The sequence below is a fragment of the Gasterosteus aculeatus genome, chromosome 5, assembly GCF_964276395.1.
Source record: "Gasterosteus aculeatus chromosome 5, fGasAcu3.hap1.1, whole genome shotgun sequence".
Taxonomy (NCBI): domain Eukaryota; kingdom Metazoa; phylum Chordata; class Actinopteri; order Perciformes; family Gasterosteidae; genus Gasterosteus; species Gasterosteus aculeatus.
Window position 1 is genome coordinate 405873 of NC_135692.1, and position 18064 is coordinate 423936.

Here is an 18064-nt window from a genome sequence, read left to right on the forward strand (position 1 = left end):
GCCAGTCTTGATTCACTAAAACCAGGAGCCTCATCGATAGGCCTCCCTGCATGGCAGCATCAATAAACCCTGAGCTGACGGATAGCCCCACCTGGTCCCTTCACACCCCGAACACACACATGACCAAAGACAGTCAAGTTAAATAATGGCAGCGCAGTGTGTGGAGTAGGAGCGCAGGGGGAGGGTGTTACCTGGAGCCATGTTTTTATATGCCTAAATCATGAGCTGATGTGTGATACATCTCCCTGTGTGTAAGTGCGCACACACACACACACACACACACACACAAATATGCCCGTGGTCACACACTAAGATTGAGATGGCTTCGCCCTGCTGGGGTTTGAGGCAGAAGAGAGTGAGGAGGAATTGAGGCTGAGGCAAAAAGAGAGTAAGAGAGAGCCAGAGGCAGAGCAAGAAAGAGAGAGTGCTAAAGTCAGTGAACTTCCATCATCCATCAAAGTGACTGAGGCGCTGACACACTGAGACATCCCCAGATCCTTGTCGACAAATTGCGCTGGTAAATGATTTCTCCTATCAGCTAAATCATACTATCCATCCCTCTCTCCCTCCATCCTTCCATCTATCTCTCTGCCTCATCCCCCCGCCTCTCCATCCCGCTCCCTCTCTCAGTCCTCCAGCTTTTACTCATTGAGTTTATTTCCCTTTGGCTCAGTGGAGCGCAATGTCTGATGAGTCCAACTCTATCTGAACATTAGGCCCATGTATGAAGCTCTCGCTCTCTTTTTCTCTTTCTATCTCCAACTTTGACAAATACGTACACACCATGATGGGATGGACATACTATAATGCAAATCGTCATTTTAAATAAGAAAATACTTGGTTATTGAAATGTTAATTCTTCTGATATTAAATCCCCAAAGAATAGTGAGCTCATGCATCCACGATTCAAATTTGTAAATTCTGGTGTAGTTCAGGCGTCTCTCATACAATGTGTATACCTATAACTACAATAGGTAAGCGTTCTCTCCACGTCACCACTCACTGTGCAGCTCAGGATGCACAGTGAGTGGTCATGCCTATAGGCTGTGCACTGATTGCTGCTGAACGTTTGTAGGAGTACACAACAATAAACGTGTACAACTTTACATGAGTTCTCAAGACCAATACATTTTTGTTTGCAAGCCAAACCTCTTGGTTAGGGCTAGAAAAGGAGCGTGTTGGATATCCTGGAACTTGTTTGATTACAAATTGTGTGACTCATGAAACTAGACATTGTAACGTGTCATCTGACATGTTGACTTTTATCTTCACACGGGACTCGTGGAGTGGTCATGTGTGGAGGTTTGACCATCCACCGACACACCCTCTTTCTAAGCAGACCATTAAGTGACCCTTTTGTTCAATTTCATTAATTTAGTGGAACATCATGTCCATGGTATCTTTTTCCAGTTGCCCCTTTTTCACGTTTTGTCCCGTCCAGTCAGTTGTGAGTAAAGTATACTGACTCCTCTCAACCTAGTCCTGGGTCTTCACCGGGGCCTCTTCCCAGCTGGCCGTGCCTGGAACACCTCCCTGAGAGGCGCCCAGGGGGCATCCTCACCAGATGCCCAAACCACCTCAACTGGCTCTTTTCGACGCAAAGGAGCAGCGGCTCTACTCCGAGCTCCTCAGGAATGGCTGAGCTTTTCACCCTATCCCTAAGGGAGACGCCAGCCACTCTCCTGAGGAAACCCATTTGGCCGCTTGTACCCGTGACCTAGTTCTTTGGGTCATGACCCATCCTTCATGGTGAGGGTAGGAACAAAGATTGACCGGTGGATTCCAGCGCGGTAATAGAGTGCAGCTGTCACAGAGCTCTGACTAGTACAATGTTTATTTCATGGAATAAATGGTCATTCTTTGCTTTACTGCAGCAAACATTAGAAAATGTTCTTGTGGTCAAAAGAGAGCTGTGTTTCTGGTGTCAGCAGATAATGAACCGGGGTAACAGCACATGGCAAGAACACAGGGAAAGGGGTCTACCGTGAATATAATTAAAAACACATTGTACACCAATGATGCAAGACAGAAAGCTCCAATCTGCAGCAACATGGATTCATTTGACCAAACGCTCCATCCATTTATTAGGAGAAAAAATGAATACCAACCAATAAGAAGTGTTCCATAATCAGTTTCTAAAAAATAACCTTATAGGAAGAAAGACTTTTTGGATGAACTGTGCTGTGATTCCTTATATATGGCAGAAGAAGGCAACATGTTAGGGGATCAAAAGGCTCACTTACAGATCAATGTAAATGTGTGTATTCATTGGTTCATTCATTGCAGAGTAAATAAAACATTCACACGGTTTCTCTTTCTCTATTTCTCTCTCCCACACACACACACACAAACACACACACATATTCTTGCACAGCAGCAGTGTGTCTAATATTGATTCCCTTCTCTTCATCCATTTTCTGAAGAAGCCCAGGGCTTCTCTCCACCTTTACTAACCATTACCCAGCTTTCTGCTGGGCCCCTGCAGCTACACCGCCCTGTGTGTCTGTGTACATGTGTGAGGGTGATACTTTGTAATGATCTTGATAGATGGAGTTTGCAGAGATGTGATACAGATGCACTGAAGATGATGGCAAGAACCCACTTAAGTAGAGGCCTCACACAAAAATCTCAAAATATTGTGCGCGTGTGTTTGAGATCGAGCCATTGAGAAACTGTGTGGGTCCTTTACTCTCCCATCACCACAACTTTATTGTTCCACGTTGACAGAGACAACTAATGACAATGGGGGCCGAGAGCCACTGAGGCTGATCAAACAATCTCAGACACACATGCGCAGGCACACCTACTCACATACCTGCACAATGCCTTTACGTTACATTACAGGTCATTTAGCGGACGCTTTTATCCAAAGCGACTTACATTACACTTTAAACCCATGGCTCTTACATTTTGCCCGGGGAGCAATTAGGGGTTAGGTGTCTTGCTCAGGGACACTTCAACATGGGACATGGGCCAGCCGGGACTCAAACCACCAACCTTGTGGTTCCCAGCACACCCTCTCTACCCCCTGCGCCACGACGATCCCAGTGTGTGCAAACACACGCACATGCACACATGCACAGACACGCAAAAACATGTTCAAACACACGCACACACACACACACCCTTACATGCGAACAGATAGGCGCAGATAGGGTTAAAGTGAACCCAGGTCCCCCCACACTTACAACAGTGAGTAAAGGGAACCCAGGTCCCCCCAGTTACAACAGTGGGTACCGGAAATCCAGGTCCCCCCACTTACAACAGTGAGTAAAGTGAACCCAGGTCCCCCCACACTTACAACAGTGAGTAAAGTGAACCCAGGTCCCCCCACACTTACAACAGTGAGTAAAGTGAACCCAGGTCCCCCCACACTTACAACAGTGAGTAAAGTGAACCCAGGTCCCCCCACACTTACAACAGTGAGTAAAGTGAACCCAGGTCCCCCCACACTTACAACAGTGAGTAAAGTGAACCCAGGTCCCCCCACACTTACAACAGTGAGTAAAGGGAACCCAGGTCCCCCCACACTTACAACAGTGAGTAAAGTGAACCCAGGTCCCCCCACACTTACAACAGTGAGTAAAGGGAACCCAGGCCCCCCCACTTACAACAGTGAGTAAAAGGAACCCAGGTCCCCCCACAGTTACAACAGTGAGTAAAGTGAACCCAGGTCCCCCCACACTTACAACAGTGAGTAAAGTGAACCCAGGTCCCCCCACACTTACAACAGTGAGTAAAGTGAACCCAGGTCCCCCCACACTTACAACAGTGAGTAAAGGGAACCCAGGTCCCCCCACACTTACAACAGTGAGTAAAGTGAACCCAGGTCCCCCCACACTTACAACAGTGAGTAAAGGGAACCCAGGCCCCCCCACTTACAACAGTGAGTAAAAGGAACCCAGGTCCCCCCACAGTTACAACAGTGAGTAAAGAGGACCCAGGTCCCCCCACTTACAACAGTGAGTAAAGAGGACCCAGGTCCCCCCACTTACAACAGTGAGTAAAGGGAACCCAGGTCCCCCCACACTTACAACAGTGAGTAAAGTGAACCCAGGTCCCCCCACACTTACAACAGTGAGTAAAGGGAACCCAGGCCCCCCCACTTACAACAGTGAGTAAAAGGAACCCAGGTCCCCCCACAGTTACAACAGTGAGTAAAGAGGACCCAGGTCCCCCCACTTACAACAGTGAGTAAAGAGGACCCAGGTCCCCCCACTTACAACAGTGGGTAAAGAGGACCCAGGTCCCCCCACTTACAACAGTGAGTAAAGAGGACCCAGGCCCCCCCCACTTACAACAGTGGGTAAAGGAAATCCAGGTCCCCCCAGTTACAACAGTGGGTAAAGGAAATCCAGGTCCCCCAGTTACAACAGTGAGTAAAGGGAGCACCATACATCTAACCCAACAGATTCCATCTCAAGAAATCAATATGGCGACTGCTTTATTTTCATCTTAGTCCGAGAAAAAAGAGTTGGCATTGTATGTTGTGCTTGCTTGTGATTGTCTTAATACTGCTTAACAGTCACTCGCCAATATATATACTACATCAGTGCAGTCGTCCCCAACCAGTGGGCCGAGCACCGGTACCGATCCCGTGGCCATTTGCTACCGGGCTGCACAGAAAGAATAAATCACTATTGTTTTTTTCACTATTTTGAAAAATTACCAGATTGCGCTTGTAACTCTAGGCACCTTTAGGCAAATTTTCCTCGGTTACTTAATAATTACAGCAAAACTTTAGCCCGCAAGCTAGCGAAAATTAGCAAAAAAAACCACATGTTTGGAGAGCTGCTTTGAAAAAGGGAAGAAGGGCCCTGAGGAGACAAAGAAGCACCCAAAACTGGAAAGCTTCATTTAACAGACAGTGTGGTACTTAAATACAGGTTTATTGCATACTGTAATTCTAGGTACGGTAATTTTATTTTGTTGTGTTTATCCGCCACGACAGGAAACAAAAAAGGTTGAGGACTGCTGTACTAGACGTTGGCATTCAACATATCTCTGACTAGAGTACAGTGCCGCCTTGTTTTCCTCCCTGGGCTCTTTAGCTCAGGCCGTGCCTCCTTCTGAGGCGCGGCCTGATGGTCCGAAAGAGGTAGCTATTCAGAAGATCTGCAGTTAATGCTGATGGGGTACCACCATTTCTCATGTTGATGTTGTTTACTCCCAAAGACTTTGCTATCTATGTATGAATGTGTGAATGATAGTGATGGCAAAGTGAAGCTTTCTGAACCAGTGAAGCTTTCCAGCCAATTGTAACGGAAAAAGCTTCATTCATTCAATGTATCGCAAACTCTATGACCTCTGCTGTTGAAAACCTATAGTGCAAATGTTTAATGGGGAATGTGGGAAGTGATTGTGCTTTTGGACAGGTTTCTTATGAGAGGATATTGAGGTGCTTGTGGACACGTGGGATGGGACATTATTATTGATTTTATTGAGAAACACAATTTTGCCACAGTATTGGGGTTGAGTCGTTTTCTTTTTGTAGATCCTGTTTCCCCTGCCTTAGAAAAAACACGCTCACACGGCACCATGAGGCAGGAATGCTCATAAGATTACGTGCTGACACAAATAGACAAATATTGACCCAATAATTTAGCGGGTCTTCACTTCGTGGAACGTTTGGTTCAGCCAAATATCTGGTGGTCTCCACAATAAAAATAAACACAATACAAATGACAGACTTTGCCTGCCTATTGCCAACCTTGTTAGAGGAAATCAAATTGAAGTGCTCCCACATCTCGGAGCGACCTCTCTTTGCCACAGCTTCCATTGGAAATTTGCTCTTTGCTGCTACTACTACTAGTACTACCACTACTACTACTAGTACTACCACTACTACTACTACTACTACGACTACTACAACAACACTGACTTTGACTGTATCAAACCGACAAGCCCGAACCCTGTTTCCAGCCCATTTGAATGAAATCGAAGCGGTCACGTGACTGTGAGCCGGACCGAAGCTTCGGACGTCACTGATCACGTGATCAGCAGCGAACGAACCGAGCACCGATACGTTTGCTTCGCCTTGCACTGGTTCATATTTCGACACAAGCTTCGAAGCAGGGGGGTCGGAGGTAACAACACTAGTGAATGAGCATTTAGAATAGCTCCTGATAATAAGGTGGCACCTTGTATGACGGTGTGCAAATGGATGAATGATGACATCTAGTGTGCTGTTTGAGTGCCAGAGGCTTAGAAAGCTGCTATTTCCATTACCATTCTACTGTTTTGTAAATGTCTCTCTACCTCTTGTTTTCTCGTAAAATATAAAATATCAACCAAATTCCTTGGTTCCATCATCCTTAAAGACTGAATGGGTCACTTTGTCATCATGTGACCCAGTGTAAATATGAACAGGTGGTCATATGTGATATTGCAGAGAGCTATCATGTGATCAAAGGTAAAAAGTCACAAAAAACATGGATTATTATATGGATACAACAATTATTTATTGGCGAAGTTGTATATAACAACTTTAACCCTCGTCTGCTAAGTCCAAAAAATAACAGTCAAACTGGTTCTTGAGAATCACAAAGTGGAGAAAGCTGGAGATTAGTGTGATTTTAGTTAGACTTCTACAAGAAGTACGCTCCAGTTGGCCATGGATGTATACGTAGAATGTTGACTGAGACATTAGTGGCATTACGAACATTTTGCTTCAGGAGACAAACCCATCATGCCAAGATCTGCTTAGTGATTCAGGTTGGATTGAAATTATTATTAACAGGAATACTGTGGCTCAGCAAAATTGTCAAATAATGCAAACAAACAATGATTTGTGATAACTCAGTTTTTGGACATGCTTGTCTACCACTTAGTTGTTCAAATCATAAATCATAAAAAAGAAAAGGATTCTGAGGCAAGTTCAAAATTAAAATTGTCGCACACAGTCCTCTGAGGCAGAGTTTGTAAGAACCTTTAGATAATGCCATAGGGCCCTAACTTCAACTACAGCCAAAGAGACTCAATTATTGGCAATACTGTGGTTTTATTCTCAAAACTGATGAGTTGAGGAACGATGCAGCCCCTGATCAGAATTCAGCCTACCTTGTTTGGATGTAAAGCTTTGGCCATTCAAGAAAAAAGTGTGGTCGTTATTGACATCAAATGTAAATAGATTAAATTAAGTAATGGATTTGAATGTATAATACGGTTTAACAAAACATTAATAAGATATTTCACCTTTTGGTCTGGTGCTGTGTTCCTTCTATCTCTCCATGCAGGGCAACCATGAGGCCCTAGCTCCCCCTGAAGCCATGGCCCAACCCTTCCCACCGGCCCAGTACCCCCCTCCACCACAGAATGGCATTCCAGCCGAGTATGCAACGCCCCACGCTCACCAGCCAGCAGACTATACAGGACCAAGCACGGTGGGCGAGCACGCCTTGGCGCTGTACACAGCAACACACACACAGAGCAATCAGCCAGGGACTGACAGCCACGCCCCCTCCCTGACAGCCAACACAGTAACGGTGAGTCTACCCTTCATACCCATATGATCTTCATGATCTTATGGATCATATGGAAACGTATAGCCCGTTTCCCTGTAAATCCTTTGTGATTCTTGGTGATCATCATCTGCGCCACCCAGTCAGATTTACCAGAAAGTCCTTCAGCTCAAACTTTAGCTGGGCCTCCAGCAGCACAAACCCGCCACCCCCAACCTGTGAGCGGAAGGGGTGTTCCCACCTGGGAGGCAACCCTGACATGCTGGGGACCCAGGCCCTACAGCAGGAAGGGCTGTTCCCACCTGGGAGGCAACACTGACATGCTGGGGACCCAGGCCCTACAGCAGGAAGGGCTGTTCCCACCTGGGAGGCAACACTGACATGCTGGGGACCCAGGCCCTACAGCAGGAAGGGCTATTCCCACCTGGGAGGCAACACGGACATGCTGGGGACCCAGGCCCTACAGCAGGAAGGGCTGTTCCCACCTGGGAGGCAACACTGACATGCTGGGGACCCAGGCCCTACAGCAGGAAGGGCTGTTCCCACCTGGGAGGCAACACGGACATGCTGGGGACCCAGGCCCTACAGCAGGAAGGGCTGTTCCCACCTGGGAGGCAACACGGACATGCTGGGGACCCAGGCCCTACAGCAGGAAGGGCTGTTCCCACCTGGGAGGCAACACGGACATGCTGGGGACCCAGGCCCTACAGCAGGAAGGGACTGCACGTAGCAGACTAGACAATCAAGAGGATTTCTAAAGAGGCTTCCAGGCAATGTAGCCCAAATCAACTGAAAACAAAATGAACTATTGTGGTGTGTGTTTCCTACACCTCAAAAAGGTCCATTTGGAAATTCTAGATTATTATTATAATATATCTGTGTTTGCAATTTGTTTTAATTTTTTATTTATTCTGGGACTGTTGTTGGTTAATTTCAATTTATTAATTTAATTTTGTATAGCCCAAAATCGCAAATTCAAAAACATCGGCACAGGAAGAACTCTCCAAAAAATGAAAACCCTTCCATGGGGAAAAAAGAGAAGAAACCTCAGGGAGAACGTCAGAGGAGGATCCCTCTCCTGATGGACAGACTACAATGGATGTCATGTGTACAGAATGAACAATTGTCTTCTTTTGATAAGTGTATATTTAAATCGTATCAACCCAGCAGTACAGGTGAAGAGCTACCCCCTACTTTGTTGCACCTGTGACCACATCGGATTGTCGCAGTCAGGTGGTTCAAAGGTGGTACACATAGACTGTTTGGCTTTGGCTGGTGTTAAATTATCATACAGTACAAATGTTTCATATAGCGTCATACTGGTGTGCGCGCAGCGGTCGTACGTGTACAGATTGACTTGTGGTTATAACTTCATAACAAGAAGTAACTAACGTGCGGTCCTTTGGGGGAACGTGGAAAGACGAGGATACAGCGTAGCATTTTAACAGTCTTTATTTCACACATCTTTATGTTGCCTTAGTTGACGCGTGAAGGATGTCTCCTTCTTAAGGCAGAACATACAGACATCATTAATTCCACCTGAGGCCAATTGTGCCTCCTCCTGGCACCGTTCTCCGAGCCACTGCCTTCTCCGTCCCCCTGCAGCTGAGCCAAACCACGGCCGCCACCACCGTAACTAATCAACATGAAAACACGAGCGATGAAGGAGGATCAACGTGAGACCAGAGATGCACCAACACAACTGGTGTCCGAGAGAGGAGGTGTGTCTGTTTGGAGGGTTTTTGATTTTGGAAAATCCCACGTAGATCAGAAAACCAAATGGCTTGTGGAGCTGCTTGTATTGCCTCTGCTGGCAACACTAGCAATTTACACATCAGCAGAGAGCATGTGTTGGAATCCGAGTTGTCATTGTTCGACATCCTGGTCCCACACCACTCAATATGTGAATATTAACAGAAAAATAGACTCACTTACTTACATGTGCATGTAAAGGACTGATCTGTGATCGCTGAGGACCTCATGTACAGAGCACGGCGAGGTCTGTACAAACATGTCGCACTGAGGTGAAAGCGTAGAAACAGAAACTGAAAATGGCAAATTGTGCTTTTGCCACAAGGATCACAATTTGTCAGTTGAGTGAACAGGAAATCGTTCCGCGTTGCAGATTAAGCAGCCATGCAGTATTACACTTACTGGAAGAAATCAAAATGGCTAAGTATATGTACCACGGTTCCTTTACCGTACCACAGTACTGAGGTAGGAATACTTTCTTCTCTGAGATGTCCACGGTCTGCTCATCATGTAATCTCCAAAACAAAACGAGAACTTCAAATGTGCCAAACACACAATTAAAAAAGAACTCGTCATCATGGAGTCTGTTTCTCAAACCATGGACGAGTGAGGAACACTGTCCTCCATGATGTTCATGAGGCCCTTTGGAACAACTTTGTGTATTTCAGTTCTTTTGGATAGTCGATGTTGAGGGCAAACAGCAACAGTGTAGCCACGGCGCTTGTGAGGTCCTTCAGACAGGTACCACCAACACGTTGATGATGTCTTCTCCATCTTTCCCCATTGCAGTCATCCCGTCTGTTCATACGCCTCGTTGTGATGAAGTACCCTATGAGATATAAAAAAGGAAAGACTCAGTTATGAATGATATTCAAACCACTTTTTTTCTTTTCTTGTTTTAAACAAATGATGTGTGGTTATCCACCTTAAAGGAGTTCATGCATATTTGCTGCTTGAATAACTTTTCAGGGCTCAACAGTGAAAACCAGCTTCTTAGAGAAACATGCATCAGACAAAAATAAAATGAGATTCAAAAGATATACAGCACAGAATGAGGAGGAAAGAGGTTATCATTTTAAGATCCAGCACGTGTCACATGCACGCACTATGAATTCACACGTACAAACACAGATTTCCACTGGCGACATCACGGAGCTGCAGCTCGACACAGAACAGCAGAGACACTTCACACAGAGACACAGCAGAGACGCTTCGCACCAAAAGGGAAGGACATTCGCGCGAGTAGATTCCATGCAAAGTGAATGCAGACGAGAAAAGTTGCATCGGAAGATCATTTTTAAGGGCGAAGCAAACTTTGCCCGCCGCAGTCTTGCAAAGGCCAATCAGCGTTCAGATAGGCTTGATGAAACTGAGACACACACACAGGCACACAGACTGAAGTCAGGTGGTGTCCGACGTTTGTGTCATTTCCAAAACAAGTACAGAGCAGAACGATGTTTATTCCCATGGTGGATAGCGGAGATGATAACTGTCTTTAGGAGATAAGCCACGCCCCCTCCCCGGCGCGCATGAAGCGAATGAACTACAACTAGTCGGCTAAGAAGACGCGATCGAGTAAAGCGTGGCAAAAATTCCCTTCACTTTTGGTGTGAACGCAGGATTACACAGGCAGGGATAAGGATGTCCTCGCCAACGTTGACTGCTCTTGTCTCTATTTGAGGAGCCTTCAAGCAGTCAGGGCCGATGAGAATGGAGCCTGCTGTGAAGATACGGGAGCGTGTTGCCAGTGACGGCAGTCAGGGTACACTCAGCATCACTGGGAGTCTTTTACAGTCACAGCCTGTAACTGTCAGGAGACATACGGATACAAGAAAAATACAAAAGGCACTTACTTCATTTACTATAATAAAGTCTACTGTCAGACCGTATATCCGCTTCATATTGTGTTGTTTCTTTGCTAAAAGCCTCATATAATATATATAAAACCCCATCAGCGTTGCTTCTGACCACTGTGGGCCTGAACTAAATATTACATTACACTACATGTAATGTAATATTTAGTATATGTAGTATATCAAGTTGTGTAGTTACCAGTTGCAGCTGTGGAAATATATTAAATTACGATTACAATTCCATATTTTATTGCACATCCAGAGGTGCCTGTCTTGATGCCAATGCACCAAAGTGTTATCTGTGCACTGGAACTGGTGAAGGTGCATCTCTTGGCCTCAGTGGATCAGTTGGATCACTTGTCATGAAACCTCAGGGAACATGTTGTCATATATTTACCTTTTAAAATACATACACCTCTGTCCCGTCTCAGAAATGCTGGTCCTCCTTCGTCTTCTCGGGCTGTTTACTGACTCAACCCCGTTGACATTTGACCTTTTCCAAGTGGATGCTGGGAAAGGTGGTGGTCCGGTATTCACAGATATCGACTTCTGATACTCTGTTGGTCCTTGCTGTTTCACTGATGTAGTAATCTTCACACGTGGTGTCGATCACATCCTGGATAGAGAGACGGCTTAAAGATGAAGTCAAGTTTACTTTCTTGTCTTTCTGTTTCTGTGTGTGTCTGTGTGTGTCTTGGTCTAATCCCTGGAGAGAGAGGGCCTAACTGTGTGTAATCTACCCGTCTGGCAGCGATCCCATCTGATAGCTTCAATTATAGGCTCGGGAAAGAGGCACTGCTGAGCTAAGCAAGTAAAGCACACACACACACACACACAGCGATGCACACTCACAAACACAGTAACGACACACTTGGGATATCTAAGTGGGTGCGTAATCAGGTGGAGGAGTTTGCAGCATTTTGGGCTGCTTGTGTGGCACTTTGTGTGGCCACCCGTTGGAGGCTTGGTTGTGTAGATGCTGTACGCGCAGACACACACGTACACACACACAAACAGACTGTACAGCTCAGCACTGTCTCCGTGGCGATAGTGGAGGAGGCTCGGGCTGCCTGTGTATGATAATGTTTGTGTAATTACTCCTCTTTCCTGCCTGGCTGCTCACACAAGGTGGTGGAGGCCTTTGAGCTCTTTGAATGTGGAAGTTGTTCCATTTTACACCCTAAGCTTCATGAAAGACTACAGCCGTCTTCCAGTGGAGATCCCAGTGGCGCAGGGATCAGCAGGAGAAACCTAGTCTTTGTAGGGCTTTGTGGTGCGTTGGCTACACTAAACAGGCTTATTCCACATACTGTGTAATGCTGTGTTCACACCGAATTAAAGCGCTCTCCCCCCAGCGTGTCCCCCGAGGGAGAGGAGGGGGGGCCTCTCCTCCATGGTGGTAGCAACAGATCGTTCAGAGCATCTTCTCTAGGTCCTAAACCCATGCTGAATGAACCGCTTAGCTGCTTCACCTGTTGCAGATGGCCCAGATGATTATAATTCTAATAAATTGATTTAAAAGATGCTGAAATGACCAAATAATGCTGCTGATTTGTCGAATGTCACAATTCATGCTTTATCAGTTGAGTTCACCAAACAGCTTCTTAGATGCTTGTTTTCCGTATGGAGTTTTTCATCATCACTCAAATAGCATCATTTCAATCCGGAGAGACTTGTTGAAATTTGAACAATACTTTATTATAACAGGTATAATATGATATTGCAAGTTGTTTGGGGCTTGGACTCCATCCTGCCGCAGGATAGAGCCGGGGCCGGGATCTCGAGCCGAGACGAGGCATATCCCCCCCTTGGGAGTCCAGACACTGGTGGTGGTGGTGGTGGTAGAGCCCAAGTTGCATAACTCTCCTGATATGCCAGGTTCTGCTGTAGATTGGAGGTGTCAGGGGTGCTGGCGGGTCACCTTTGGGGGTGGTGGCGGGTCACCTTTGGAGCGTGCTGAAATGACAACTGACAGCAAGAACAGAGAGGAGAGGAGAACAGTTTTTTTAACGTTTGCCTGCCCCAATGCGATTGGTTTACGGTAACGACACCCACGTCTGATACTACCCGACCCCGCCCCTAATCAGCTGGCCGTGCCCCCAGGGAGAGAGGAGGCCACCAGGGAACGGCACAGCCTGTCCAGTCTTCCAGTCACTAACTAGAGTGACCGGTCGCGGGACCGCGAAATGGAAAGGTAGTCAGCTTGACTGGTCCATCCGGACATCTTTTGGGTAATGGATGTGGTCCCGTTAGACCAGGAAACAGACACGGTAAGCCAGGTAACGTCAAACCTAGGAAACACGGACACGTTAAGACAGGTCACGTTCACCTAGGACATACTAAGTCTGCGGCAAGGGGAAGAGGAAGAAATTCCCAGACATCTATCACCAGGAAGTCATCCAGCGGGTGGAGTACTGACGGGATTTTGGCCCTATTCAGCAGGACAGAGCGCTTCGGACACCTTGTTAAAGATGCACGGGCTGCTCCTGCACCCAAAAGTAGAACTTCGCCTCCCACCGGATCCCGAAGAGATGCCATTGAGCCGGGTGTATGGGTACTATTTTGAATGCGTCTTTTACGTCCACTTTTGAAAGCCATGTGCCTTGGCCGGCCATTTTATTCAAGCTTATGGCATTGTCGACTGAAATGTAGTGGAGGGAAAATAGCTCTGGGGGAATAAGGCTGTTGATGCTCGGGACGGCTCTCGCATGTGGGGCAGACAATCTTTTTTTGACCTTTGCGAAATACCGAATATGGTGCTGCCTTGAAGGGGCCCAGGATGTACTTCCTCCTTACCTCTTCTTTGATTAGGTTGGCGACAGTCCCTGGCTCTTCCCTTGCGGATTGCAGATTCTTAGCAATGTACGTTCTGGTGGGCTCCGCGACGACTCCTACGTGAAACCGCTGTGATAAGCCTGTGAGCAAGTGATTCACGAACCGCCAGTCGGGGTGCTCTGTTGCTAGTGCCGCAACGTCTATAGGTGTTGAGGGATGTATTCTCAAAATGTTTTTGAACCACGTGGCCCCCCCCATGGGATCCTGCCCGAGCGCCGAGAGCATACAGACACTTAGATGCGCCTCCTTGCACAGGCTGCAAATGTGGAGATAACGGCAATTTTTGTATGAACAGACACTCTCATTAAAACTGAGGCATACAGGAATATGATCTAAATTTGGGCCCTCGTGCCCTCGGCTCACCTGCCGCAGCGGTGGTTGTGCGGCGTGCCCCTGGGATGTTGACTGCAATGCCGCCGCCGGGCAAAGCGGTGCTTGGTGACCCGTACGGCCGCACAAACTGCATGCCAGTGGTTGCATCCCCCCGGCGACCATCAGCAGTATCTCCATGTCCATTACGGACCAAGCTAGCCGGATATTTTATTGCCTAATGAATAATGCTGCTTTCCTAGCGAAGGCTTTGTGGTACCGATAGAACACGTGACCCCCGTAAATGACGCCGAGATCACCGATCAGTGCCATGTAGGCGTGTAATTCCTGCTTTCTATCTGGAAATACGGCGCAAATAACGTCTCGGTATACTCCAAACGCAACGAAAAATTGCCCTATCGATAACTCTCTGTTCAGTCGTGGGTCTGCGGTTTTGAACACGGCAGAGATATATAAACGCCTGATGCTACGCTAACATCACACTGGATGGAAGGATGATGGAGACCAGATTGATGTCTTCACCTTGAAGTATTTTTGCCCGCAGGCGTGTTGACACATTCGATGCCTGAGAAATGTATGTCCTACCCTGTGGGCGATCAGGTACCGCTGATGCCAAAAAATGCTGCGCCGCTTCCCCTTTTGCCGATGTAGCGGGTTGAACCACCATGCCGGCTATGGGCCCTCTGGAATCCTGGATGTCTGCGCCGAATGAGGTGGATGGAGTGGGCTGCCTGTCCCCTAGGTGCTGCAGGCGCGCCTCTATGGTGCCCATCGTGTTGACCAATGTTTGTAGCGTTGCGATTACCGTGGCGTCTGGACCCGACGTGCCTGCCGTCGCTGGTGGAGAATTGGACCGGGTTGCCGTTTTTCACCGCCTCGCCTGCGGCGGCTGTATTGGTCCCGACTTCCAGGTCCGCTTCCGCCCTGGCACGGGAGGCGGGGAGGGATCGCTGCGCTCCCCGCCCGCTGTGAGTTTCACCAAGTCCCGCAGCTGTGAGAGAGGGAGCCCCGGTGCGGGAGCCCCGGTGCGGGAGCCACGCCGCGGTTCTGCAGTTGAGTGAGAATTTCTTCTTGCTCGTTCGTAGTGGAGCCGCTGCGCCTTGTGAGACGGGTGCTCCTGCGCCGGCCGCTCGGTGGGCTGCTGGCCGGCTCCGGTTGTTGAGACTCGCGTCCCCGGAATAGATCGCTGTCCGAATCGGACATTCCTTTGCCGTCACGATCGCTGCTAATCCAGGCGAGAAATAATCCTCACCTTTGGAGCGTGCTGAAATGACAACTGACAGCAAAAGAGAGGAGAACAGTTTTTAACGTTTGCCTGCCCCAATGCGATTGGTTCGCGGTAATGACACCCACGTCTGGTACTACCCGACCCCGCCCCTAATCAGCTGGCCGTGCGCCCCCAGGGAGAGAGGAGGCCACCAGGGAACGGCACAGCCTGTCCAGTCTTCCTGACTGAATTTTCGCCTAAGCTTCATATCATTTAGCAGTATATACTTAGACAGTTTGGATATGGGCTCAAAGGACCAGCCGTTCAATACACTACCAAATAAAAACCGATAAGCAACCACTTGAAACCGAGGGCCCCTCCGTGGGGAGGTCTAGCTTCGTGATTCCCGATCAAGTCCATCAAATGCCGGCGAATAAAAGGCACTCATGACAAACAAATACAATAATGTTGCTACAAGAAGAGCTAATCTGTTTGAACGTGCTCCAAACATGACAAATCAATCATATCCATATCTGCCAGAGACTGAGCACACTTTTTAATGAAAAGGGACGTTGTAGTGCGGTTATGGATCACCTAATATAAAAATGTGTGTTTTGGCCTTTATTCTGTTTGGGATGAACCATGAGGCTCCTCCTCCAGACCCCCCTGTCCTGTTTTAGAGGGGAAAGAACTGTAAAGTCTTGTAAAGTGATTAACCAGGTAGTTCCGTTTCCTAACTTTAACTGAGTTTGGACCGAATGCATTTTGACACATTGGTGTCTTTCATTGAAATACATTTTCACAGGATATAATCTCCTGAAGATACATTGGACCACACGTTATAACAAGGAAAGGAACCCTGACCCTGCTTCCTTAGCATCCATCTGACCACCATGACCAGCTCAATGGAGCAGGAGATTGATGTCAAAGTAAAATAGGAAATATGTTGAGTGTATTTTTTTGGCACAGAGGTTCAGGGGATGTTAAAGTGTAGAGATGCTGGTGCAGGCGACCTGATGGGATGAATCCATTTGACCGGCAAAATGCATTAACGTGTGTTTGTGCGGCTGAGAGTGCTTCATCATTACAGGGTCCCAGTGTCTAGTGCCCCTCTCTGTCGTCTCTCTCACACAGGCATTTTATTACCGCATCCCATTCAGGAGAGAGCTTTGTGTCTCCAGCTTTGTGTGTTTGCGTGTGTGTGTCTGATGTAATACCATTATCCTCACTCGCCTGTTCTCTCTTCAATCAGCACTTAGCGTGCATGCATATCTCCCTCACTGCTGCCTATGCTCCCTTCCTCCCCTCTCTAACTCCTCTGTTGCTCCCTCTCTCCCTCTCCATCGATCCGTCTCCGCTGCCACCTTCAGCACTTCTCTCTCACTGATCGCCATGTTTAGCTGACATCATCGTTTAAACTTCATCTGTTTTTCATTCTTTCTTTCTTCGTCCCTTTATCCAATTCATTATGTACAACCACTCTTCTCTCACTCCCAAATAACACACAAGCCGTTTGTAACAGTTATGAACCTTCGCAGAGTCAAGAGATAGCAACAAACCTTTGAATTGTTTTAAATAAACGCTAAATGTGTAAACTTCATACGACTGAAAAGGACCGGTCAGAAGCCCCCTGTGCAAACCATTCAGTCTGTCAACACAAACAACTCTGGACCACAATTCCACCAAAAACAAGAATAAAACTAGATCCTGAGAAAATAAGTTGGGTCCGACTGTTGCTGATGGATTCAGGAGAGAGACGTTGTGTTTTCCCAATGAGACCCCACCCCCACCTCAAGGAAAACAGCATCATAACATATCAATGACATCATAAATATTTTTATATTAATTTCAAACTTTTAAAAATTGAAAATTAAAAAACTTTATTTATTTATTGTAAATGACCTCTCGCGGCCCAACTGCAGTACCTTCACGGCCCACCAGGGGGCTGCGGCCCACACTTTGGGAATCGCTGCTTTAACCAATCGGCGTCAGAAGTGCAACACAGAATTTACATTAGGCTATTACTTAGTCACATTACAAACTCAAAATAACATGAAATTATGAAGGAAAAACTTTGCGATTTATTTAACATTCAGTGTTGAACATAAAGTACATTTCATTAATCTTTTAACTGTTTTTCCAGCAACTGAATTCTTAACTTAACTTCTTGTTTAAGCAGTGTCAGTTTAATTTGTTCATTTGTGAGAATGATTTGTTGCAGAGTCGTTCCGTTTCCACCTTTAATAAATGATAGTAGCCATCCCTGTTATCTGCTTGCCTTTTGCGCTTGCATGGTGGTGGTGCTGGTGGATTCCCCATCTCTTCCAAGACAGGGCTCCGACTTGTGCAGGGCTCTTCAAATGCAAACTCCACAGGGGCGAGGGTGATCACTTCAGCCGACAGGTTCAGTGGCTCAGTGGGTTCAATGGATTCCCTGTACCAGCTGGCAGTACTCCAAACAAGGCTTGAGAACTCTCACCTCCAATTATGTACAAAACTGTTTCTGCATCAGCATTGGTGATTAATGATACGGCCTGGTGCTTTTGTTTGACAAAACTGCTATTTCTATCTTTAAGTTTGAATATGAATTCCTTATTTAAGTAAGTTTTTTGTTAAGTTATACCAAC

General features: G+C 46.9%; 1 protein-coding gene across 4 annotated transcripts in view; it reads left to right on the forward strand.

Moving 5' to 3' along the window:
* The window catches only part of rbfox3a (RNA binding fox-1 homolog 3a), a 145836-nt gene that overhangs the window by 54555 nt on the left and 73217 nt on the right, over nt 1-18064 (forward strand). For all 4 annotated transcript variants that reach the window (XM_078103012.1, XM_078103009.1, XM_078103010.1 and 1 more), the window contains exon 2: nt 7236-7484. In XM_078103012.1, the coding sequence (XP_077959138.1) occupies nt 7236-7484 (249 nt within the window). The remainder of the gene's footprint in view (nt 1-7235; nt 7485-18064) is intronic.